The sequence below is a fragment of the Balaenoptera acutorostrata genome, chromosome 2 (genome assembly GCF_949987535.1).
Source record: "Balaenoptera acutorostrata chromosome 2, mBalAcu1.1, whole genome shotgun sequence".
NCBI classification, from domain to species: domain Eukaryota; kingdom Metazoa; phylum Chordata; class Mammalia; order Artiodactyla; family Balaenopteridae; genus Balaenoptera; species Balaenoptera acutorostrata.
In genome coordinates, this window is record NC_080065.1 from 181,908,683 (window position 1) to 181,933,766 (window position 25,084).

The 25,084-nt window shown below is 59.9% G+C and overlaps 2 protein-coding genes across 5 annotated transcripts; one reads left to right on the forward strand and one right to left on the reverse strand.

The window, feature by feature from the left end:
* Positions 1-261: 261 nt before the first annotated feature.
* LONP1 (lon peptidase 1, mitochondrial) lies at positions 262-23,269 on the forward strand. 2 transcript variants are annotated; one of them, XM_007169140.3, is made up of 18 exons: positions 262-721; positions 3,951-4,039; positions 4,607-4,726; positions 7,069-7,300; positions 8,727-8,788; positions 9,141-9,270; positions 9,647-9,730; positions 11,649-11,869; positions 13,512-13,650; positions 14,375-14,553; positions 16,874-16,961; positions 17,344-17,466; positions 17,549-17,665; positions 19,870-20,010; positions 20,373-20,538; positions 21,382-21,593; positions 21,668-21,832; positions 22,922-23,269. In XM_007169140.3, exons 1-18 carry the CDS (start codon positions 290-292, stop codon positions 23,096-23,098), a joined length of 2,877 nt encoding a protein of 958 aa, XP_007169202.3. In that variant the 5' UTR covers positions 262-289; the 3' UTR covers positions 23,099-23,269. The 2 variants fall into 2 exon arrangements, with proteins under 2 accessions (XP_007169202.3, XP_057395849.1); XM_057539866.1 differs by having other exon boundaries at positions 19,873-20,010.
* RPL36 (ribosomal protein L36) lies at positions 18,150-24,740 on the reverse strand. 3 transcript variants are annotated; one of them, XM_007169138.2, is made up of 4 exons: positions 24,584-24,740; positions 24,308-24,402; positions 23,591-23,725; positions 18,150-18,540 (listed from the first exon to the last, which is right to left on the reverse strand). In XM_007169138.2, exons 2-4 carry the CDS (start codon positions 24,398-24,400, stop codon positions 18,475-18,477), a joined length of 294 nt encoding a protein of 97 aa, XP_007169200.2. In that variant the 5' UTR covers positions 24,401-24,402; positions 24,584-24,740; the 3' UTR covers positions 18,150-18,474. The 3 variants fall into 3 exon arrangements, with proteins under 3 accessions (XP_007169200.2, XP_007169198.2, XP_007169199.2); XM_007169136.2 differs by lacking the exon at positions 18,150-18,540 and adding an exon at positions 23,391-23,518 and having other exon boundaries at positions 24,584-24,739; XM_007169137.3 differs by lacking the exon at positions 18,150-18,540 and adding an exon at positions 23,391-23,518 and having other exon boundaries at positions 24,514-24,620.
* Positions 24,741-25,084: the final 344 nt, after the last annotated feature.

Here is a 25,084-nt window from a genome sequence, read left to right on the forward strand (position 1 = left end):
CGCTTGCAGGCACAGCTGCTCTCTTTCTAGGGGCCATCATGCGTGCCCACAGCCTTCCCCGCGATCCGAAGGGGCCTATCGGAAAAGGTGGATGCGACAAGGGAGCTTGAACGCTTCCGGCTCTACTTCGTGTAGGCCCCGCCTCCACTCTTCCAAGTCCCGCCCTTGAAGCCGTCCGTTTCCGGCCACCCCTCCCGCGGGCACGCAGGCACGCGCCGGCCGTCACGTACGCCCCAGCCGGGCCCGCGGAAATGACGCAAGTCCCACGCGCCACTAGGATGGCCGGGCTATGGCGGCGGGTGCAGGCTACGTGCGGCTGTGGGGAGCTGCGAGGTGTTGGGCGCTTCGGCGGCCGCTGCTGGCCGCCGCCGCGGGGCGGGTCCCGACTGCGGCCGGAGCTTGGTTGCCCAGAGGCCGGCGGGCCTGCGACGCCTTTCCTCCCTGGGCGCTGCGGGGCCAAGGCCCCGCCGCCGCGGGCCACTGGCGGGGACTTCGGGATGCTAACAACCGCAGCGGCGGCGGCGCATTCTCGGGCGGCGAGGATGCCTCCGAGGGCGGCGCGGAGGACGGGGCCTCGGGCGTGGGGGGCAGCGCGGGCGGCGGGGAAGGCCCTGTCATAACGGCGCTGACGCCCATGATGATCCCGGACGTATTCCCGCACCTGCCGCTCATCGCCGTTACGCGCAACCCAGTGTTCCCGCGCTTTATCAAGATTGTCGAGGTAATGAGAGCCCCCGCCTTGGCCTGCATTTCCCCCACGTCTGCAAGCTGCAGGTTGGACCGAGGGATCGCTCAGCACCCTCATGCCTCACAACTTGAAAAAGTTCGAGTCCTAGTTTTTTTTTTTTTGTTTGTTTTTTTTAAGGATTTTTTTTTCTTTTTATTTATTTATTTATTTATTTATTTATCTATTTTTGGCTGTGTTGGGTCTTCGGTTCGTGCGAGGGCTTTCTCCAGTTGCGGCAAGTGGGGGCCACTCTTCATCGCGGTGCGGGGACCGCTCTTCATCGCGGTGCGCGGGCCTTTCTCTATCGCGGCCCCTCCCGTCGCGGGGCACAGGCTCCAGACGCGCAGGCTCAGCAATTGTGGCTCACGGGCCCAGCTGCTCCGTGGCATGTGGGATCTTCCCAGACCAGGGCTCGAACCCGTGTCCCCTGCATTAGCAGGCAGATTCTCAACCACTGCGCCACCAGGGAAGCCCTCGAGTCCTAGTTTTCTCACTACTAGCTCGGTGAACTTGAGCCAGTTTCCGCCCCCTTTCAGATCTTTTCAGGAGAGTTGAATCCAGCGAGCTTAGGATTGTCCACTTAACAGTCCTAGTCATAGAAATTCAGTGCCGGGAAGGATCAGAACAGTCTTGCCACTCGGTTACTTTTCTGCTGGTCTTGGTAAATGTTTTGTGACAGTCTCCCCCAGGGTGGTCTGCCTTCTGGTTAAGAGCCCCTTCAGGATCCGGATTCCTTCCTTCCTTAAATGTTTCTTGAGGTCATGCGCTAGGTACGGTTCTAAGTGTTAGGGATACAGCCCTGAACAAAACGGACACACTTTCCTGCCTTTGGCGCTTAGGTTCCAGCGGGATTCGAGAGGTAATAAACAAGGCTAGGAAGTAAATTATGGACTGGAAGGCTGTAAGTACTACAGGGGATGATAGAGCGAGGGATTGTCTGGAGTCTCAGGAGGAACATGGCACAAGGATGTTCCCAGGGGTTTATTCATTCATTTATTCAGTAGGGTGTTCTTGTTCCCATGTAGCCGGCTGAGAATTCAGCAGAACAAGTCAGACACAGCCCCTCTGCCTAAGGAACTTATGTTCTGGTGCAAGAGACAGTAAAGATCTTTTCAGACTAAGAGCCACGGGGTGTGGGTGGTGCAAAATGGACCAGGGTGATGTAATAGAGAGAAAGCAGCAGGAGTGCAAGGAACTTGAGTTTTTTAATGATGTGGAAACGAGTCCATGGAGGAGAAGCGTTCCATGGAGGAGAAGCGTTATCTCTTAACTGTCTAAGCAAGGTCATACAATGAGTCAGCTCTGCATTCACCCTCCAGCCTCTGCCCTCACTCAGCAGTCTCTGCTGAATAAATCTCAGCGATCCCTTGGAAAGGAAAAGGACGGTACGGAGGGACAGCATTCAGCCAGTGTGGGGGGGCGGGCAGAAGGAGCCCCCTCCACCTCCTCTCCAGCACTGTGTGTGTGTCCGAGCTGCCCTTCCAAGGGCCTTCCCTGATGTTCTGTAGTGGGTACTGGCAGGCCTCAGGGCCGGACCCTGTGGGTTCATATCCTGGCCCCTCCACCCCTAGCTCCATAACCTTGGGCAAGCTGTTCCTCTGGGCCTCCATTGTCTCATATGTGAAATGGGCGTAATAATAGTACCTCATTTCTTAGAGCTGTGATGGGAGGTAAATGAGGTCATGTCTAAAGGCCTCAGAACCGTGCCTGGTGCTTGATACGCCTTCGTAAGAAGCAGCTGCTGTTACCCATGTGGTGCACTTTTGACACCTCAGAAACGAGCCCTGGGGGTCTTTTCTCCTTACTTGACCCCCCCAACCCCAGCCGTCCTCTCTACCCTCCCAGGCCCCTGGGGCCAGGATGTTCAGCAGGTACGGTCCCCTCAGCCCCTCAAAGTGGCAGATGCCCCCTGTCCCCAGTGCCCAATTAGAGACAGGATTCTTCCAAGAGATTCTGTGTGCCCACCTAAGGCTAGGCAGGAGGGTTACATGAGATGCTGCGGGTAGTGTGAGACTGGCACGCGGAACTCGCATGTGCTATTCCTGTTGCTGTTACTGTATGAATAACGAAAAAGGGGTCCCACCAGAGGGAGAGACAGGTGCTAAGATGCAACGGGCAGCTGTTAGCCAAGGAGAAAGTGAGAGCTCCCAGGGGACCCAATAAGTGTTTCTGAACCTGTTAGCCGAGCTCTGATTACTCTTGATTTGGTAGTTGACACTGCATGCGGCTCACTTGCCCCAGTGGCGTCTCTCCTTATTAGTGGCCTCTAAGTATAGACCAGTGGCTCTTAATTTTGGGTGGGTCATGTAACCCTCCTGACGGATGTCACAGACCTTTTTTTCTGAGGAGAATGCATTTAGAGTGGCAGGAATTCCCATACCGTGTGGTCATGGAGTGAGTTAAAACGCTGCTTCTCAAAGCCGCGTTCCTGGACCAGCAGCCATCACCTGGGAGCCTGCTTGAAGTGCAGACTCTCAGGCCCGCTTCAGCTCTCCCAAATCAGAAACTCCAAGGGGGGGGGCCCAGCCATCTGTTTTAAGAAGCCCTCCAGGGAATTCTGACTTGTGCCAAAGTTTGAGGGCCATTAAGTTTAGTTAGAGTCTGGTCTAGGAATTAACACAGGCTTGAAGGAAATCATTTGAGCCCTAAGGACACCTGTGCTCCTCCCTATCAGCTGTTTCCTAGGAAACATCATTAGCCCTCTACCTGCCAGTGGAATGACAGGAGAATGTGCTGTGACGGGGGGTGGGGGGGGGGGGTGGGGTTTCGATGATCAATCAATAGGATATAGATGTGATTGGGATATACTTTCCATGAAAATTGGAGGAAATTACCAGCCTGTGGGGTGTGTCGCATTTGAATTACACGCATTTACTTTTGTCCTCCCGAAAAGAAAAGCAGAGTTTAGATTTTCAAGCCAAGGCATTTCGCCACAGAAACAGCTCTTGAAATTGGATGTGAAATCAATTTCTTGGTATTGGCCGTTTGTCTCCTTTTAGTTTTCTTTAGGAAGAGGGAAAAACTAAGGAATGCAGCTCTTCAATACTGCCCGTACTTTTTTTTTTTTTTTTTTTTTGGTTCAGAGGTTCCTGGACCGTGTTGGTTAGTCCTGGATCAGATTAGCACACCCCTAGAGAGTATTACAGAAAACGCTAGAGCTGCTGTCAAAGTGTCAGCTAGAAAGCCTACCCTGCGTTTCACTTTGGGGTCATTGTCATGCTAGGTTAAAAATAAGAAGTTGGTTGAGCTGCTAAGAAGGAAAGTTCGCCTCGCCCAGCCGTATGCCGGTGTCTTTCTAAAGAAAGATGACAAGTAAGTGTAATTTTTCCTTCACTCCTTGTTGAAGCCGCCCTGGATTGTAGCTCACCGCAGAGCCTGCTCCGTACAGTAGCCTGGACCTCTGACTCCTGACCTGAAAGAAACCAAGTCAGACCTACGGGGCATGAGGCCGAGAGCTGAGCATCCCTTTTCAGTCTGGGCTGAAGACTCTGCCCCAGGCCCTGGGCTTCATGCGTGGTCCAGGTTGGGGGAAGCTAACCTTGGGGGACCCCTGGTGTTAGGCCAGGGTGAGCCTGCTTCAGAGCAGAGCTAGGCGGGCAGATGCGGGGGCTCCGGGCACATCCACCTCGACTCCAGGTAGGAATGAGTTCCTCTTCGAAGTCGGAAGGTGTGTTCTACGCAGGCTCCATAAGAGGAGGTGTGGAGTGGAATCCAGTTTCCATCTGGCCCCGCCTGCCTGTGTGCGGTGACCCTCAGGGGCGGCCCAGAGCACCTGTAGGAGCAAGGAGGTCAAGGCCAGGAAGGGTGTTTCTCTTCTCTCTCTTTTCAAGAGAGCCAGAGCACCTGTGCCCATGTTCCTTTGTGTCCCTTCTCCCTCAGCAACGAGTCTGACGTGGTCGAGAGCCTGGATGAGATCTACCACACGGGGACGTTTGTCCAGATCCACGAGATGCAGGACCTTGGGGACAAGCTGCGCATGATCGTCATGGGACACAGAAGGTGCGGGAGCCCGAGTGCACGGGGCGGGGAGAGAAGAGTGGCCTGGGATGCCCCAGGTTCCAGCACCGACCTCCCCTTCTTGGCCACCACAGTGACCAGGCCAAAGCTGGAGGTGGACCCCCCCACCCCACCCCGCTTCTCAGAGCCGCTCTGCTTAAGCGGCAGTCTGAGTGGTCAGTGAGAAGCCATTTCTCACGCCCGTTAGTCCAAAAAGCACCACGAAACAGAAGATAGCACGTTGCCTCATGGTTCATGGCTGGGTGTCAGCACGCCTTCCCCCTGGTGCCTGCATCTGCGTCTCCATTCAGCTTGGCAGGTTGGGTTTTTGTTTTTTTGTTTTTTTCCTGGCTGCACCATGCAGCTTGCGGGATCTTAGTTCCCGGACCAGGGATCGAACCCATGCCCCCTGCAGTGGAAGCACGGAGTCTTAACCACTGGACCCCCAGAGAAGTCCAGGTTGCGGTTTTTTACTCAGCCAGTCTACCTCTCCCTCCTCTGCCGAAGGGCTTCATATGGCATTTGCAAGCCCAGTCTAACCCGCTGTATTGTTACGGCTAATTAAGAAAAACCTACATGATCAGCTGGGTTGAAGCTGGAAGCACTCCCCCACCCCCAACCCCAGCCGTCCTCTCTACCCTCCCAAGCCCCTGGGGCCAGGATGTTCAGCAGGTACGGTGTTCATGAACACGTTCATGAACGTGTTCATTTCTTTTCACGTGTTCCAAGGAACATTGGTCTCCCAAGATGAGACGCTTGTCAAAGGTGTCCTGTGATCACAGACATGTGGGAGACGTTTCAGACTCACCAACCGTTAAGGTCGTAGTGTTTGAAAAAGCCTCTTACTTAAGATGCCCGTTGGTGTTTGTTGACTCGAGAGCCCTTCATCCTTTCCTCTCATGGAGCCTTTTTCTGTGTCAGCCGGCAGCTCCCCCAGAGCACACCGGGGAAATGGTCCGGGCCGGCAGCGCTTCCGTGGACTGTCCTGGTGGCGTCCCCGCTGTGCCGAGCCCCCATGCCTGTCTTCACCTGCTTGCGTTAGAGTCTGTTTTAGGGAAGAGGCTGTTCCTTCGTCTCCTGGGAGGATTCATGGCTCAGAAAGAACAGAATAAGATACAACCAAGGGCTTCCCTGGTGGCGCAGTGGTTGAGAATCTGCCTGCTAATGCAGGGGACACGGGTTCGAGCCCTGGTCTGGGAAGATCCCACATGCCACGGAGCAGCTGGGCCCGTGAGCCACAATTGCTGAGCCTGCGCGTCTGGAGCCTGTGCCCCGCGACGGGAGGGGCCGCGATAGAGAAAGGCCCGCGCACCGCGATGAAGAGCGGTCCCCGCACCGCGATGAAGAGTGGCCCCCGCTTGCCGCAACTGGAGAAAGCCCTCGCACGAACCGAAGACCCAACACAGCCAAAAATAAATAAATAAATAAATAAATAAATAAGAAAATCCTTAAAAAAAAAAAAAAAAAAAAAAAAGATACAACCAAAATTAATAAAGACGGTGCGGCTACTCACTGCTCCGCTAACCTGCAGGGTGCCTTGGAGAACGAGTCCTGCTGAGTCCTGTGGCCAGGCCACCTCGGTGCTCACTGCGTCCCGACCTCCTTTTCTCTGTGCATCTTGCTGGTGTCCGCCCGCCACTGAGTCTGCGTCCCCGGTAGCGCTCAGGCCTGCTCTCTAAGGGCGGTACTGTTGTTAGTTACCCCGTGTGGCAGAAAAGGGCCAACACGTCACTGAACACCGGGCACCTGGTGTCTGCCGGGCACCTGGTGTCTGCCAGACCCTCGGGTGTGAGCGGAGTAGCCGGCGAGGGGCCCAACTTGGGGAGCCCGCCCGCCGCATGGGGAAAACAGGTCACCAGCTAAATTCTGACGGTGGCGAGTGCTTTGGGGTGAAAATGACGATGGATGGGGGGTGGGGTGGGTGTGTGCGCACGTGGGACTGGACTTCATGTGGAGTGGTTGGGGAGGACCTCAGTGGAGGCGCCCTTGAACCTGGAGCTGAACCTTGTGCAGGAGCCACTGTGTGGTGAGCTGGAGGCCGGGGGAAGGGCAGGCGGAGTCCCTGATGGGCCCCAGAGCGCGGGCTGCCACTGGCGTCCTCGTTCCTGGAGGACAGCGGGCGTTGGTGTGGGAAACAATGGATGGGTTGGCTGGAGTCCGGGGCAGAGGGCCTGCTGGTCTTGGGTTCTGAGACGGCAGCTCCCCTCTCCCACCAGCCCTGGTGGCTGCAGGGGCCTGGGCCCAGCGAGCCCTTGTGTCATCAGCACCGCAGAGTGTTGTGGCCGGCAGGACGCCCCCCCTTCCCCCCAGCCTCGGTGGCTTCACCTCCTCTTCCCCGTCTTCAGGGTTCACATCAACAGACAGCTGGAGGTGGAGCCGGAGGAGCCCGAGGGCGAGAACAAGCAGAAGCTGCGCAGGAAGCTGAAGCGGGGCAAGAAGGACGCGGAGGAGGACGGCGGTGCCAAGCGGCAGGTGGAGGTGGTGATGGAGCCGGACCCCAGCCCCGTTGGTGAGGTGCTCATGGTGGAGGTGGAGAACGTCGCCCACGAGGACTTCCAGGTCACGGAAGAGGTGAAGGTGAGCGCACATGGGGGGCAGAGCACCCTCTTCCTCCAGGAGTCCTGGGGGGAGCTGACATCGGGAAGGTCGGAAGTGCGCTGGAGCCTTGGCTGCTGTGAAGGAACCGGGTCCTGGCTCTTCCTCCCAGGCCCAGGGGTGGGGGAGCGGGCAGGGCACATGCAGCTGATTATGTGACCCGTGCTTCCAAGACGGGAAAGAGCCTTCTGGCCACCTTGACCCCAAGCCTAGGCTGGCCTGCCTTCTTCTCCATAGCATGGTGAGCCAGCTGTCGAGAGGGTGTCGGGAAATGTCCTTCCACCGTCCTTCTCATGTAGGTTATGGGCAGAGTGACCTGCCTCCAACGGGGAGAGGTGAAGAAGAAAGGCAAGGCAGGTGGAAGGCTCCTCGGGTGCGCCGGCACCCGGTGTCCTTGGCCTCCCCAGGGGGAACACCAGCTTGGCGTAGCTGACAGCTTTGGTCTGAGGCTGGGGTGGGTTCTGAGCTCGGTGGGAAGGAGTGCCACAGTCCATTGGTGTTGGCTGCTGCGGGCGCTGGAAGGGGCCCGGGGCCGGCAGTTGCCTCCATGGGGCCCTCCAGAGCAGCTCTGCCGGGGAGAACTTTCCATGTGCTGGATGCATTCTGTGACTCTGCACCATTCGGCCCCTGTGACTGTTGAGCACTTGATCTGTGGCTGCTGTGACTGAGGAACAGAACGTCTAATTGTATCTCATTTCAACTCCCTTAAATGTGAGCAGCGCCTGGTGGCTGCTGTCCTGGGCAGCCCAGCCTTAGTGTTTCCTTGAAGGCTCTCACCTGGGGGGAGGGGAGGGGAGTGGGGAGCTCGGAGCACGCCTGTCCCTCTTGACACGCATGCCGTGCAGGCCCTCCAGCTGGCCTGTTCTGGTTCCTTCTACAAAGGTCATCCCAGGCAGATCAGGGACAAAGCCATTAACCAGAGGCCGGCGGATCACACTGAAAAAGCCCAGCAGTGGTGGCTGCTTGCTTCGTGCCGGCAGTGCCCTGCGCAGAGTGCCAGGTGCCGGGACCTGTGGTCTCTGGAAACGAGGCGCAGGATTTATGCCATAAACTGTGTCCAGTGATGCTGCCGGGAGTGTCACTGGCCTCACTGTGGCGGCAGCGAAGGCAAGGACAGCAATACCCGTGGCATCCGTGGCAGAGCCGGCTGGGGCGAGGTTCTGGTGGGACAGACCTCGAGCCCCTTCTCCCCACCCAAGATGGCTCGTTCTAAGGTCGAGGTTCAGAGTGGTCCATGGAGACAGGCTTGGTTTAGGTTTTGCTCTTGGGTCCTGAGTCCCTGTGACTTGTGAACTGGGGCTCCGCTCCTGGGCCTCTGGGGCCGTCCTTGGCTGGGCCGGGTGGGAGGGGCTCCAGGGCCACAGCCCCCTCTGGTCCCAGTGACCCACGTGGCCTCCCTGCTTGCCAGGCCCTGACAGCGGAGATCGTGAAGACCATCCGGGACATCATCGCCTTGAACCCGCTCTACAGGTTGGTCTCCTGTCCCCTCCTGATGAGGCCAGGCTGGGCCTGTCTGGCTGCTTGTCCTCATTGAGATCCTGGCTGGGCTTGGGGACTGCCTAGCCTCTGAGTGGGGAGCCGCTTCCTTCCCAGCAGGGAGGCCGCGGGGCGGGCGGGAGGTTGGAGGGGGCGCAGCCTACCGGCCCCGGCTCTCTCGTCATCAGCCAGGTAGGGGGAGGGCATCTCAGGAGGGCTGCTGCATGGCTGCCAGGGTGGCTTATGTCTGGGCGTTGGGGCGTTAGTCCCGCTCCAGGGTGGGCCACGGCCCAGTGAGGACCATGGCGGTCCCGGTGCCCCGTGGCAGCATCTCTGTCCCTTCCAGAGAGTCTGTGCTGCAGATGATGCAGGCTGGCCACAGGGTGGTGGACAACCCCATCTACCTGAGCGACATGGGCGCCGCGCTAACTGGGGCCGAGTCCCACGAGCTGCAGGACGTCCTGGAGGAGACCAACGTGAGTGCGGCCTCCCCGCCTGGCTGCTGTCCTGGGCTCCGGTGTTGGGGTGGGTTCCCGTTAGCTCGCCTCCTTCTGTCCGCGTCCGGCCCCTCGTTCTCGGTAGCGGCCGCGTGGTGTCCCACTGGGTGGTGCCCGTCATTCAGTGGGTGGCGTGTTTGGGTTGTCGTTACGAGCAGCACCTCTGCCAGTGTCCTGGTCCACACGGCCTGCAGACCTGTGGAGTGTGGCTGGAGCACTGGGCTTGCTGGGGCAGAGCGTGCGCCCCTCTCGGATTTGGGGAGGCATGGCCTGTCCACCTGCCCCGGTTCGCGCTCCCTCCCCACGGCCCCTCCACACAGATGGCCATCCTCTCACGTCTTCCCTTTCTTGGCAGATTCCCAAGCGGCTGTACAAGGCCCTGTCCCTCCTCAAGAAGGAGTTTGAGCTGAGCAAGCTGCAGCAGCGCCTGGGCCGGGAGGTGAGCGGCGGGGTGGGGCCCCAGTGCCCAGGCGAGTCTCTGCTGCGAGGCCGCGCTCCCGCTCGGGGCTGGGAACCTGTGCGAAAGTGTCAGACGGGTGCCAGCATCTGAGTGCAGAGTGAGGGGTCCCGGGGCCCCCCTGACCATTGAGGGAGCCTGGGGGGCGATGCTAGAAGTTGGGAGCCAGCCTGGGAAAGGGCGAAAGCTGTTTTCCCGGACTCAGCTGTTGGATGCCCACCTTCCCAAGTGGGCAAACCCGTGGAGTGCCTGGATCGTCGGTTACTTAACGTTTTCCAGATTTAACTCACTTTTACCACTTAGGTGTTTTGTTTATTTATTTATTTTATTGGAGTGTAGTTGATTTACAATGTTGTGTTAGTTTCTGCTGTACATCAAAGTGAATCAGTTTATATGTATGCATATATCCACTCTTTTTTAGATTCTTTTCCCATAGAGGCTGTTATAGCACTTAAGTTTTTTTTTTTTTTTTAATGAATTTATTTATTTTTGCCTGTGTTGGGTCTTCGTTGCATGTGGGCTTTTCTCTAGTTGTGGCGAGCGGGGGCTACTCTTCGTGGTGGTGCACGGGCTTCTCATTGTGGTGGCTTCTTTTGTTGCAGAACGTGGGCTTCAGTATTTGTGTCTCGTGGGCTCTAGAACGCAGGCTCAGTAGTTGTGGCACACGGGCTTAGTTGCTCTGTGGCATGTGGGATCTTCCCAGACCAGGGCTCGAACCCGTGTCTCCTGCATTGGCAGGCAGATTCTTAATCACTGCGCCACCAGGGAAGCCCTCACTTAGTTTGTTTTTTTTTTTTTTTTAAATAAATAAATTTATTTATTTATTTATTTATTTATCTATTTATGTTTTTGGCTGCGTTGGGTCTTCATCGCTGTGCATGGGCTTTGTCTAGCTGCGGCGAGCCGGGGCTACTCTTTGTTGCGGTGCATGGGCTTCTCATTGCGGTGGCTTCTCTTGTTGCAGAGCACGGGCTCTAGGCGCACAGACTCTAGAGCGCAGGCTTAGTAGTTGTGGCGCACGGGCTTAGTTGCTCCGTGGCATGTGGGATCTTCCCGGACCAGGGATCAATCCTGTGTCCTGTGCATTGGCAGGCAGATTCTTAACCACTGCGCCACCAGGGAAGTCCCCCTCACTTAGTTTTTATGTTAGGAAAAAAATTCGTATCATATTTATTTTATTTATTTATTTATTTAAAATATTTATTTATTTATTTGGTTGCTCCAGGCCTTAGTTGCAACAGGCAGGCTCCTTAGTTGTGGCTCTTGGCCTCCTTAGTTGCGGCTCACCGGCTCCTTAGTTGTGGCATGTGGGTTCCTTAGTTGTGGCAGACGGGCTCCTTAGTTGCAGCTCAGCTCGCCGGCTCCTTAGTTGTGGCATGCGAACTCTTAGTTGCGGCATACATGTGGGATCTAGTTCCCTGACCAGGGATCAAACCCGGGCCCCCTGCATTGGGAGCACGGAGTTTTTAACCACTGTGCCACCAGGGAAATCTCTTGTATCATATCTTTAATTGGAAAAGCCACTAGGCAGCTCTCACATGCAAGGGCACAGGACAGCAGGTCACTGGGCGGGCGCCGATGCTGACCTAGGGCCCTGAGCCCGCGTCCTGCTGTTCCGGCTGTTAGAGGGAGCGTGGCACCCCTTTGATTAACGTGGGGGACACACTGGCATTAGGCCCAGCTTTTCCTGGTCGTAACCAGGATTGAAGGGCGGATTCCTTCCTCCCCTGGAATTCGGGTGTTACTTACCGCGAGGCCCGTGACCAGGAGGACTTAGGGTGGAACATGGGGGAAATCGGAGGCTGGGTGCCCTGGGTTTCTCTCCCATGTCCTGAGGAAGCAGCAGGCCCACCCTGGGCTGCGTCCCCTCTGCTCTGACGGCGGCTTCTCGGCCCTGCAGGTGGAGGAGAAGATCAAGCAGACGCACCGCAAATACCTGCTGCAGGAGCAGCTGAAGATCATCAAGAAGGAACTGGGCCTGGAGAAGGACGACAAGGACGCCATCGAGGAGAAGTTCCGCGAGCGGCTGAAGGAGCTTGTGGTCCCCAAGCATGTCATGGACGTGGTGGACGAGGAGCTGAGCAAGCTGGGCCTGCTGGACAACCACTCCTCCGAGTTCAAGTGAGCGCCGGGGGGCCCGTCTCTTTCCCCAGCCTCGGGAAAGCTGGGCATCTGGCTGGGGTCCCCGGAAAGCCAGGAGGGTGGGCCCCTTATGCATGTTCTGGTCACGGTGGGTGTCCATCCTCTCGTATCGCCCCTGTGCGGGCCGTGTCTCTGTCGCCCCTGTTTCACAGATGAAGGAGTCGAGGCTTGGAGAAGTTATGTCAGTGCCCCTGCCTCTGGGCTGGCAGATGGGGACAGGGATTTGAAGCCAGGGACATCTGGCTCTAAGCCAGTGCCACCAGTCAGGACCAGGAGTCCCCAGGGCCATTGCTCCAAGGCCACCCCCTCCCCTGGCCTCCCTCTGGCGGCTTTGAGAGTCAGCCAGGAAACAAGCGTCTTCCTGGGGCCCTGGCCTTGCCCGGCGGGTGTTGTCCTGCGCACACTGGCTGGGGGTTGGGCCCCGTGGGATGCTTCTGGCTGTGCCCGCAGCCCAGGCCTGGGCGTTGCTCCGGCGCGGCTCGGGGGACAGCTCCTCAGAGGGGGGATCTGAGCGGGCCTGCAGCACCCGACCCTCCCGGGCTCAGGGTGTCTGGGGAAGGCCGGTCTCTTTGCACGAGGACCCTGGGAGACGCTGGTTCCCCTGGACGCCGCAGGCCTCCCCGCCAGAGATGCCCCCAGCTCCTCTCAACGGGGCAGTGAGTGCGCTTCCCACACCGATGTCAGGGTGACCACACGCTTAGTCCCTTAGAACGTCACAGACTCATGTCACGGTCTGGAGGCAGAGGCCCTCACGTCTGGCATGGTGGGCAGGACGGGCTCCTTCTGGAGGCTCTGGGGAAACTCTGTCTCCAGCCTTTTCAGCTTCTTGGAAATGTTCCATGGCTCCTGGCCCTTCCTCCGTCTTCCGAGCACGTCACTCCAGCCTCTGCTTCTGTCGTCCGCCTCGCCTCCTCCTCTGACCCTGACCTCCCTGCCTCCTCAACAGGCCCTTTGTGAGGGGTGCCTCTGTCCCTGGGTGCACAGCCGTTGGCCTGGGGTCACGCTCCAGGCCTCAGTTTCCCCACTTGCCCTCATCAGGTTGTCCCTCCCCCATCCTACCCGCTGGCCCCTCTTGTGCTGTGGGACCCTGAGCCGGCCCCATGCTCGCAGAGTCTCTGGTCTGGGAAGCAAATGTAGCCCTTGTGCCAGGAACTGCACCCATACAGGCAGACCTCGGGGACACCGCGGGTTGGGTTCATAGCAAAAAAGCGAGTCGCGTGAATTTTCTTGGTTTCCCCATTCGTGTAAAAGTTATGTTTACGCTATACTGTAGTCTGTTAAGTGTGCAGTTGCGTTATGTCTAAAAAAAGACAACGTATATGCCTTTATTAAAAAGTACTTTATTGCTAAAATGACCATTACCTGACAAGGCACGGTTACCACAAACCTTCAAGGTGTAAAACACGTGGTGTCCACCCAGCGCAGTAGGCGAGGCGTGTCTGCACCGCGCCGGGAGCGGGGCAGGCCAGGCTGGGCCGGCTTCTCAGGGCAGCTCGGGCCCCAGCTGACACTTGGTGTAGTTCTCACGTCGGGCGCGTGGGCCCCAGCGCTGTGGATGTACAGAGCGGGCTTCGGGCGGCTCACTGGGCCCGCTCACCGGCTCTTGTCTGTCCTGTGGCAGCGTCACCCGCAACTACCTGGACTGGCTGACGTCCATCCCGTGGGGCAAGTACAGCAACGAGAACCTGGACCTGTCCCGGGCCCAGGCGGTGCTGGAGGAGGACCACTATGGGATGGAGGACGTCAAGAAGCGCATCCTGGTGAGGCTCGGCCGCCCGCCCTCCCCGGGGCCATGCCTGCATCCCCGCTTGTGTGTGGGGCACCCAGCCGAGCTCTGAGAGGCAGCAGCTGTCGTTTCTGGATCTGTGAGGGTGGTGGAGGCCTTGGGGCCCGGGAGCCAGGACTCCCCCTGTGCGGTGGGGAAAACCCAGGGGCGGTCCCTGGAGAATCTGGGGGTCTGGTGGGGGCTTGGCTGGGCCAAGGCTGGTGTGGGGTCAGCAGGGGCCGAGGAAGGTGAGGGATGGAGGGGCCCAATTGGAGGGACCAGGGTTGGAGTGGCTCAGAGGTGTTAGGGGCCGCCCAGGCCGGCCTGCTTGCTCCAGGGGGCTCACGGATTCCCCAGGGGGATAAAAATTGTGCTTGCGATAGGAAACGAGGGCCAGAGGCGTCTGGCTGAGAGCAGGTGGGCCAGCGGGGAGAGAGGATGCTGTGATCCAGGTGGGGAGCTGCCAGGTGGGCCTGGCATCGGGGTCACCCAGAGCCCGTCACCCGTGTCCCCTTGCTGCCTGCTCGTCCTGTTGGTGCCACAGGCTGTCCCTCCTGTGTCAGATGACAGTCCCGTCAGCTCGGCCCCTCTGGGTCAGGCCCTGTCCCTTCTCGCAGCCCCAGATGCCTGGATGGTGGGGAGGCTCAGGCCTGGCGGGGGCCCTTGCCCTGTGGAAAGGGCAGTGCTGTCTCACGGGGTCCTCCTGCCTCTGCCCGCAGGAATTCATTGCCGTCAGCCAGCTCCGGGCCTCGACCCAGGGCAAGATCCTCTGCTTCTACGGTCCTCCAGGTGTGGGCAAGACCAGCATCGCCCGCTCCATCGCCCGGGCCCTGAACCGCGAGTACTTCCGTTTCAGCGTCGGGGGCATGACGGACGTGGCCGAGATCAAGGGGCACAGGTTGGTCCGGCCTCTCCCCCTCGGGGCTCACCCCGCCTCCCATCAGCCTGCCTTCTCTTGGGTCTGTTCCTACTCTGTAGCCTGATGGTGGCGGGCAGCAAACTCCACTCACGCTGGAATAGGTAACTGAAAAGTCAGGGTGTCCATCTGACCTCAGGCCTGGCTCAGTCCAGGTGCTTAAAAATCTCGAATCAAATTGGATCGAAATCTCGGCCTCTCAACCACTGGAAAGGCCTCTTGGCCAGGCTGTCAGCAGACGGCCCCCTGGTTCCAGCTTCCATCCCACCAGCTCAGCACCCCGCACCCGGGCAACACTGGCCGCAGACCCGGGGACTGGGGACTAGAGTGGGAGGCGAGACGGTCTCCCCAGTGAGGCCTCAGCACCTGTCTTGGTTCTTGCCTCCCTTGTCAGGCCCAGAGCCGGGCTGGCATCCCCTGTGCGCAGGCTCTGACAGCCACCTGGCCCGTGCGTGGTGTCCTTCTGTGGGACATAAAGGGTGTTGTGTTCCGGGGCTTCCCACCATGCTGGCCTCCGCAGAGGGTGGTTTTTTGAAAAGCCTTGGTGAGACACAAGTGCAGTGGGTACATGAGTGTCTGTTCCGAGTCGGCCATGCATTTCCATCCTGTAGTGTCCAAAGAAGGTTTAAATCTGTGTTTAAAAGTTACTTTTCTGGCTTTTCTAAAAGCATGGACAGTTCTGGGCACCAGGGTTCACAGGCCCTCCTGGCAGCAACGCTCCAGAGCCGGGCCGCCTGCTGGGCAGGGTGCAAGCACCCCAGTCTGCTGCAGCCCCCCTCAACTCTTGGCTCTCTCGAGTCCCCTGGATGGTGGCCAGTCTTGAGACCTCACCAGCCCGGAGCCCGGTGTGAGCTCCAGGGGTTTGGAGAAGGGAGCCGGAGCATGGTGGGGCCCGGGTGGGGGTCAGGAGGGGACGAGGCCGGCACAGCCTTGGGGGCGGGGTCACTGGGAGGCCTGCAGGCTGGAATGGTGCAGGCGTGCCCGGGAGCTGCGGTCTGAGCTGGGAGGTGCGGCAGGATGGAGGTGGAGGGGTTGGGGGCTGAGAGGGAGGCAGAGGCAGAGCCGGGCCCTGGTTCAGGAAGGACAGGGAGCTGCAGACAAGCACCATGTGCTCGAGTTTCTAAACAAGCAGGAGATCTGTGACGCTGGGGGTGAGTCATCGGGGAAAGGGCACCCAGCAGGGTGTGAGCAGGTGGGCGTTCTGTGCTGATGTTGGTCTAGGGACAGGGAATTGACTGCTGTTATACTGGTGACAGCCAAACCCTCCTCTGCCCACAGCCCTCCAGGGCTCCCACCTCTCTCGGGTTAAAGCCCAAGTCCTCCCTGCGGGCCACAAGGCCCTGCCCTCCCTGCCCCGTCCCCTCCCTGCCCTCCCCTCCTCCCTCTGTCCCCCTCCCTCACTCTGCTCCAGACACACGGGCCTCCTCACTGTTCCTCCAACACACCAGGCACGGTGCTGCCCCAGGGCCTTTGCATGGGCTGTGCCCTCCGCCTGGAATGCCCCTCCCCCAGACACCCATGTGGCTCCCCCTCACCTCCTTTGCTTGTAGCCTTTCCCTAAGATGTTCCTTATCTCTTCCTTAAAATACTGCCTCACCCTCAAACTGGCGGTCCACATCCTCCATGCCTGCTTTCCTTCTTTGTCGCAGATACGAAGTCTTTCGTACCTTGTGATTTTCTCCTCTGCCTGGTTTGTGGTCTGTCTGCCCTGCTGGGCCTTAGCTCACAGCACTGGACTCATGTCTGGTTTCCTAAGAATGCCAGGCAAGCACCTGCAGCCGAACTGGGCAGACAAGTAGGCTCTCAGGAAACACGCCTGAAAGGACGTGCCGGCTGGGGCCAGGCCCTGGGTCTGGTGACCCTGAGGCCCAAGGACCCAGGCGTGGGGGATGTTCCTGCCGCAGGCCCTGGCTGCTCCCTGCCCCTCTCCTTCTGTTGGATTGGGCAATGCCGGCTGGGTTTTGCCATCTGGATAGGAGGTGCTGGCTAGCGGGAAGAGTCTGAGTGAGACTTGGCTGTGAATCTGTCCCCGCTCTGAGCCTCAGCTGGGGGAGCACGTTGAGAGCCCCAGGACTTGGGACCATTACGCTGTCAGGATGACCCAGTGCTCTGCCCACCTGCACAGTGCGGAAGCATTTATCCTCCGCCAGGGCCACGCTGTGTGCGTCTCCCTGTGTCTCCTCTGGGCGGCCTTGGAAGGCATGTGGTGATCCCTCAGCTCCAGGGGAGCTGGGCCTTGGGCGCCAGTGTGGCTAGCCCAGGCGCTGGGGCACCGACCGCCCCGCTGTGCCCTCTTCCGCAGGCGGACGTACGTGGGCGCCATGCCAGGCAAGATCATCCAGTGCCTGAAGAAGACCAAGACGGAGAACCCCCTGGTTCTGATAGACGAGGTGGGTGGGGCCTGAGGGTTGGGCCCTGGCTGGACTCATACCCTTCCCTGAGGTTGGACGTGGCCCCTGGGCCCTCTTGGCCCACAGCTGCAGGTGGCCCTGACCAGACGGGGTCTGTTTTCAAGGTGAAACTGTGGCCCACTGCGGTTTCCATGGTGCCTGAGTCACTGTGGGTGGCCTCGTTGCAGCTGGCTGTCTCATGACACCGGCCCCCTCCCGCCCTGGAGGACCCGGTCCCTGCCCATGGCCACACGGTCAGGCCAGCCCTCCCGCTCCGGGCTTCCCTAGCCCCAACGCCCGGTGGTCTGGTCTCCCGCTGGGGTGTCTGGCGCCGGGGGGAGGACAAGGGGCTAACACCCGCTGCCCCCTGCTGCCCCTTCAGGTGGACAAGATTGGCCGGGGCTACCAGGGGGACCCCTCGTCAGCGCTGCTCGAGCTGCTGGACCCTGAGCAGAATGCAAACTTCCTGGACCACTACCTGGACGTGCCTGTGGACTTGTCCAAGGTGCGTGTCCCACCTGGGGGCTGGGCCAGTGGGGAGAGTCTGGACGCCCCGTCCTACGGCACCTCACTGCCGCCTCCCCCAGGTGCTGTTCATCTGCACGGCCAACATCACCGAGACCATCCCAGAGCCGCTGCGGGACCGGATGGAGATGATCAACGTGTCGGGCTACGTGGCCCAGGAGAAGCTCGCCATCGCAGAGGTAAGGCGGCCCCGCTGGCCCGGCCCTGGGGAGGGGCGCCCCGCGGCCACTTGGGCTCAGGAAATACCCGAGTGCCCACTAGGCGCCAGGCCCTTAACCGGAGCTAGGGGTGCAAGCCGCAGATCCCGCTCTGGGGCTCCCGAGCCAGGAGGAGACAGACGGATGTGGACGGGGTCTGCCCGTGTGGTGTGATTGCAAGACACGGACGACACCAAGGCGGGGGTTCGGGGGGCTCCCCACCCCAACCAGTTGTCAGCCGAGGGTCTTACGATTCAGTGCAATTCTGACACTACCCACCCGGAAACAGCATCAGACCCCAGGTTCAGGGCTCAGACCAGAGCACTGCCCCCACTTTGGATGCCAGCCCCCAAGTCCCTGGCCGCTCTTACTTTAGACTGACTGGGTATAAATCGGGGGTTCCCACAGCCCCCTCCTCGGTTTGATAATTTGCTGGAACAGCCTACAGAACTCAGGAAGACAAGAGTTTTTACTTACTGTTACCAGTTTATTATAAAGGATACAACTAGGGAACAGCCAAAACAGAGACTCCTGGGGCAAGGTGTGGGGAAGGGCCCATTACTAGGCATGGTTGACCGGATGACTGATTGCATCATTGGTCACTGGTGATTAGCGCCCCTCCCCGGGGGCTGAGGATGGGGCTGAAAGTTCTGTCCCTCCAGTCCCTTGGTTGGTTCCTCTGGCCACCAGCCCCCATCCAGCTGTGCTAATGATCACTTCTTGAAAGGGGCTTCTTGTGAATAAGAAAGGATGCTCTTCTCGTCCCTGTCACTCAGGAAATTCCAAGCGTCTTAGAATCGCTTGCGCAGGGAATTGAGGCCAAAGACCCAATATGTATTTCTTGTTATAATCACAGGCTGTAGAACAAGAGCAAGGAAAGACACTCCGTGAGCACAGTGCTGAAGGTAACACAACCGCACCTTGGCCTTCAGGGCCCAGCACTGTCTTGGGGTTGTGAGTTCAGCTCTGACAGTAAGTTACCCCTTGAGTGCTCCGCTGCCTCGTGGTCACGCACCATGGCCGGTGTCGTGCCGGGTCAGTAACGGCTGTGGGCGCGAGAGTGAGGCTGCTGTCTGTCTGCCCACCAGCCGTGCTTCCCCGGGTTATGGGACTGCCTGCCTGGGCTTTCCTGGGCCCAGGCCCCCCGGGATGCGGGCCTCTGTCTGCACTTCTATTTGTAGGAAAGCTCTTCCTGGGCTGGTGGGATCCTTCCCTTTTCCTGGTGCCTGGGTGTGTGCGGTGCTTTACTAGCCTGCAGTCAGTCAGAGGAGAGCTGGATTTCCTTTCCAGAGGGCTCGAATTCCTGATACAGTGTTTTCTTTCCAGAGGGGGCTTTAGTACATCTTGTTCCCTTGAGCCCTTCGCAGCCCTGTGACAGGTGCAGGCTTGCAGTCTTTGCATCCCCTGGGGGGTGGGAGGCGAGGAAGAGGAGCTCTTGGCTGAGGCGGTCGCAGGGGTACTGGGACTCCCCGTCACTTCCCCCGTCCCCCACCAGCCTGGACACTCGACCAGGCAGAGGAGGGGCAGGCTTGGGGGTGTGGGTGGAGGGGTTCCTTCAAAGCCCTGAAGGGACAGCAGGAGGAACATAGGACTGTGGGACGCTTCTGCCCTGCAGTCAGTGCTCAGGACTGCTCAGACTCCACCGACTGCTGTGTGGCAAGAGTGGTGCTGGGCCCCGAGTGGCCCTGGAGCCTCTGACCTGCTCCCCATCCCCACCTGCTCTGTGCAGCAGTCACATAACCGGTCTCTGTATGAGGAGGAAGTCTAGAGGTTCAAGGAGGCCTTCCTGGAGGAAGAGGCATCTAAGATGAGCCTTGGGAGCATGTGGAGGCGGCAGGCCGGGCGTCTGCGGTCCTAGGCCCACCGTTCAGGATCCTGGCACCTGCCGGGCTCTCTCCCTGGACACTCTGCCACCCTCTCTCCCTGGACACTCTGCCACCCTCTCCTGGCCTTGCTGGCTCTCCTCCCTTCACGTCTCAGCTTAGATGTGGTCTCCGGGAGCAGCCTCCCCTCACACCCTCTGCTGAATGGCCCCCAGCTACCCCCGGGGACAGGGCCTCCACGGGGCAGGCCCAGGGTCTACCTCGGTGACCTCGTTTACCCGGCCAGGGGTCTTTGGAAGGGTGGGCAGGACCCACGGGAGAGGCCCTGGGGGTCCTGATGGCGGCTCTCCTCCTCCCTGGCAGCAGTACCTGGTGCCTCAGGCCCGCGCCCAGTGTGGCCTGGACGAGAGCAAGGCCACACTGTCATCGGACGTGCTGACCCTCCTCATCAAGCAGTACTGCCGGGAGAGCGGCGTCCGCAACCTGCAGAAGCAGGTGGAGAAGGTGAGCCGGCCTGCCCGCAGGCGGAGGGACGCATGCTGTCTGAGGCGCTCACAGCAGGTCCCTAGAGGAGTCACAGCCACAGGCAGGAAGTAGATGGTGGGGCTGGGGGAGGGGCTGGGGAGGCAGTGGTTAATCAGGACAGAGTTTCATTTTGGGAAGATGAGAAAGTTCCCAGAGGGGATGGTTGGACACCAGCGCAAAGGCATTTCCTGCCACTGAACTGTACACTTAAAAATGGTTAAGATGGTTTTAGGTCACGTGTACTTTATCACAACTGTAAAAAATTAAAGGCAGGTGGAGGAGAGTTGGGGGCAGGGGGCTGGTTCTGTGGCCCGGCCCCCCAGCCCGCTGCGTCCACACAGGTGTTACGAAAGTCCGCCTACAAGATCGTCAGCGGCGAGGCTGAGTTCGTGGAGGTGACGCCGGAGAACCTGCAGGACTTCGTGGGGAAGCCGGTGTTCACGGTGGAGCGCATGTACGATGTGACGCCTCCCGGCGTGGCCATGGGCCTGGCCTGGACCGCCATGGGTGAGTGGCCTGCACTGGATCAGGCAGCGCCGGGGGCTCTGCACGTCCCTTTAGTTGTCTGTCCCCCGTAGAGGTGGGCGCGCTCACCGCGGGCTGCTCTGAACGCCCTCTCCGCTGGTGGGCGGGGTGCAGTGAGGCCAGGGGACCAGGGCTGATCAGGGACAATGGGACTGCGAGGCAGCAGCAGTGCCCCGGGAGCTTTCTTTGGGCTCCTGGTTTTCAGATTTGCCTGAAGGACAGCCCTTCACAGCACGAGACCCTGTCGCCTGGGGGGCCACCACCCAGTGGGGGAGGAGGGCCAGGCAGCTCTGGGGAGAAGGATCTGAGGGGCTTCTTGTCCAGACGACGTGGCTCAGCCCACCTGCACTGGGGAGGCTGTGTCTGGGAGCTACAAGGGCAGAGGGGGAGCGGCTCGGGGTCTGTGTAGCAGGCAGGGTTGGGGGCGGCCCTGGGGGCGGGGCACAGAGGAGGCAGGCTCTGAGCGGCTGGGCATCTGCTGGTTTGGGCTGCACTGAGAGGGACTGCACGGGAGGACGCGAGCTTGGCACCAGCAGGCTCTGCGCCGTGGGCAGGTACAACGTGGAGGCCCAGCACAGAGATCGTCTTCAGGTTTTCATGTAACCCGGTCCCCGCAGATGGATCTGCTGCCCCGAGGAGGTGGCTGCGGGGGGACAGTGCGGGCACTGAGGTGTGAGGGATGAGAAGGCTCTAGGCTGGGATGAGCCGGGGAAGGGACGGTGAGGGGCGTCCCCTCACTGGGGACGAGGGTGAGGGCGTGGCGGGAGCGGCCGTCCAGGAGTCTGAGGCATCCTGGGCTCATGGGCTCTGCCCTCGGTTCCCCAGGAGGCTCCACGCTATTTGTTGAGACATCCCTGAGGCGGCCGCGTGACAGCAAGGGGGACAAGGACGGGAGCCTGGAGGTTACAGGCCAGCTGGGGGAGGTGATGAAGGAGAGCGCTCGCATCGCCTACACCTTCGCCAGGGCCTTCCTGATGCAGTACGACCCCACCAACGAGTACCTGGTGACCTCGCACATCCACCTGCACGTGCCTGAGGTGAGGCTGGACCCGCGCCCACGCCCCATGCCCCCACCTGGCAGCCGCCTGCCCACCAGCCTGTCTCCCCCCAGGGCGCCACCCCCAAGGACGGCCCGAGTGCTGGCTGCACCATTGTCTCGGCCCTACTCTCCCTGGCTCTGGGCCAGCCGGTACGGCAGAACCTGGCCATGACGGGCGAGGTCTCCCTCACAGGCAAGGTCCTGCCTGTAGGAGGCATCAAGGAAAAGACCATTGCGGTGAGTGTCCCACCCAGCATGAGTGTCCCACCCAGCAACACGGGCGCGGGATAGCGCACAGCCATCATTCACGTGTCAGGGCTAATCCCCCCAGGCGAGAAGAGTGACAAGCCCATTTTACAGAAGGGGAAAGTGAGGCCCAGCGGGCATGGGATCTGGATCTGCCTGGCCTGGCACCCCTGTTGAGCTGACTGCCTAGCTGCCCCTGCCTCCACAGTGGTTCTCAGCCTTTTCAGCCCTCATCTCAGCTCCTCAGGGATGAGAGTAGGGTCTCCTGCTTGCTCACCACTGTGGCCTAGCACCGAGACCTGTGGGTGCAGGAGAGGCTGGAGGAGCAAGGCTTGGGCACTGCAGGTGGACAGAGGGCCCAGAGCCCAGCGTCTCACTGGGTGTGCTGTAGGTTTGACTGTGGTGGATGGGGGAGGGGGCCTGTGCTTCCCCTCAGTGTTGGGGGCCCCCCCAAGCTCCTGGCAGCGCCCCAGTGTCTCTCACCTGAGCCCCCAGGCCTCTCCCTGTCTACCTTAAAGGGACCACAGTCCCAGGTGCCTACAGAGCACTCAAGGAGGGGCTCCCGTGATAGGGACACCCAGGCAAGGTGTGTGGAGGCTCTGCACCTTGCTTTCCTCTTACAAAGTGGGAGGTTCAGTGAGTCACTGCGTGCTGTCCCTAGAGCAACACATGGTGACACATGGGGACCCTTGTTCACTAAGAGGCAGAGTCAGGCTGAGGGACAGCAGCTCAGAGGCCCTGGGTGGGACAGGGCACGTGGCAGTCTTCAGCTCCTGTGCATTTTTAGGTGCCAGATCTCTAAATGTAAAGCAGTGGGTGCTGTGATTAATCCCAGAAACCATGGACCTCATAATTCCTGTATTTCCAGACACCTTTGGGGGTGGGGAGAGCCACTGGGGTGACAGCACACCAGAAGAGGCCTGGGTTCCTGCTGCCAAGCTACTGGAGCAGAGGCTGGTGATGTTACCTTGGGCCTCAGTTTCCTCATCTGGGCAAGGCAGGGTGGGCACTGGGAACCTGGCTCCACGCCCAGCCCTCTCCTCCCTCCCACACTGACCTGCTGACCGCCCCCCATCCCAGGCCAAGCGTGCCGGAGTGACATGCATCATCCTGCCAACCGAGAACAAGAAGGACTTCTACGACCTGGCGGCCTTCATCACCGAGGGCCTGGAGGTGCACTTCGTGGAGCACTACCGCGAGATCTTCAACATCGCCTTCCCCGAGGAGCAGGCCAAGGCCCTGGCTGTGGAGCGGTGACACCGGCTCCGGGCACTGCCGGCACCGCTGGGCCCGCCGGGGCTGGAACTGCGCTCAGGGGAGAGGCTCCAGGCGGCTGAGCCACAGGAAGCTCGGGAGAGGCCTGGAGCCCGACCTCAATCATGGCTTAATCGTTGACTATTTAATTATGATTAAAAGCTGTTTCCAGTACTGCTTGGTTGGCTGTGGCTTCTTTCTGTGCCCACCACCCTGCCTGTCACCAAGGTGCCCAGGGACACGTGTGCCCCAGCAGATGGCCCCCTCTTCCCACTGGCAGCACAGAAACCCCAAGTTTCTGGAAAAGTTTTATTGTGCACAGAGGGGAAGGGCTCAGTCCTTCTTGGCTGCCGCCTTCCTCATGGCGGCCAGGACATTGCTCAGCTCCTCTCTCTTTCTCTTGGCACGGATGTGTGTCCCCACCTGCCGGGCAAGGAGGGCCGTGAGCCTGAGCCCCAAGTCCCACCCTGGCCCTAACACAGGGATCCTACCTACCCTTTTCTTGATGAACTTGAGGGCCCGCTTGTCCTTGGAGACCTTGAGCAGCTCCATAGCCCGCCGCTCATAAGGGGCAAAGCCGCACACCTCCCGGATCATGTCCCGCACGAACTTGGTGTGCTTGGTGAGGCGCTGCGGGAGAAGGGAGGCGTCAGGGTGGGGCTCCAAGGGGGCGCCCGACTGCTCAGGGTCTCCGGGTGGAGTGTTGTGTGTCTGCTAACAAGGGAAGCCCAAATCCTCCCCAGTCCCCAATCTTATCAACATCAAAGTGGCACGTCACACCCGGCTCTTTGCACGGGCTGTTCCCCAGGCCCAGAACCCTCTCGCCCTGGACACAAGCTGGGCACCATGGAGTCGGGGCCGCTTAATGAAGAAATATATAAAACCCCCATGAGCCTACGATTCCTCAACCTGACACACAAGGAATCCGCTTTCCCTCCACATTCCAACTCTGATCCAGAAACCCTTCTACTCGGCAAACTCCTGCTCATGCGTCTAAACCCGCTCCCAATTCGCTCCTGCCCCAGCTTCCGAATCCACGGGCCGGGAGGGTCCCGTTACTTAGCGCCGGCGGGCGCTCGCCGCGCAGGCGCGTAACCGGCATCTTCACTCTCTGCTCTGGGAAAGCCCGACACCCCCTTTCTTCCGTTTAAGACACCAGGGCTCCCCACTGCCCTCGGGACTCGACACCCCGACTGCGCTCCCGGCACTCACCCCGCGGCGGCGGCTGTGCCTCGGCTTGCTCACGTTCTTGGTCACCTTGTGGCCCTTGTTGAGGCCCACGGCCATGGGGTAGCGCAGAGCCATGGCTGCGGACAGGGGTGGGGAGAGGGGGGTGGAGGTGAGTCCCGGCTCGGTCCCCGCCGCCCGGAACCCCGTGCCTCTGCTCCCCCGGGCTTGCTCGCTGCACCCAACCATACCCCCGAGCTGCACTGGGGCCCCCAAGGGTCCGGATGGCAGCTGATGCTACTCGCGCTGGCCTTCACTAACCTGCTGCTCCTCAATGGCTGCCGCGCCGGAAGGACCTCAAACGCGCCGAACTCTGGGATTTCTACCAACCCGCGGGCGGCGCGGGCCAGAGAGGCAGGAATGTCGCGGGCTCCCCCTGGCGGCTGGAGGTGTCCCTGTGGGCCCCCTGAGCATGCGCGCTTACCCTCGCGGGCCCAAACCAGTAGTCGGACCGGGTGGGCGTGGCTGCGGCTGCGGTGTCCCCCTCTGCGGGTGGGTTGAGAGGTGGAATCCTACCTCTGCCGCCAGCTGGCTGTCCCAGCGCCAGAGACTTCAGCTCCCACTACTCGAATATCTCCATTTATAGAATGATGACAACAATAGTACCTATTCCAAACTGAGCAAGATGTGATACCTGGCACAAAATAAAATTTCCACAAACGGAGAAATTGGTTTTACTATATATGAAGCCAAGCTCTGGGCTAGAGCTAAGGAAAGCGTTGTGATATAGTGCCCCCTGGTGGCATCTGATATAACTTGATG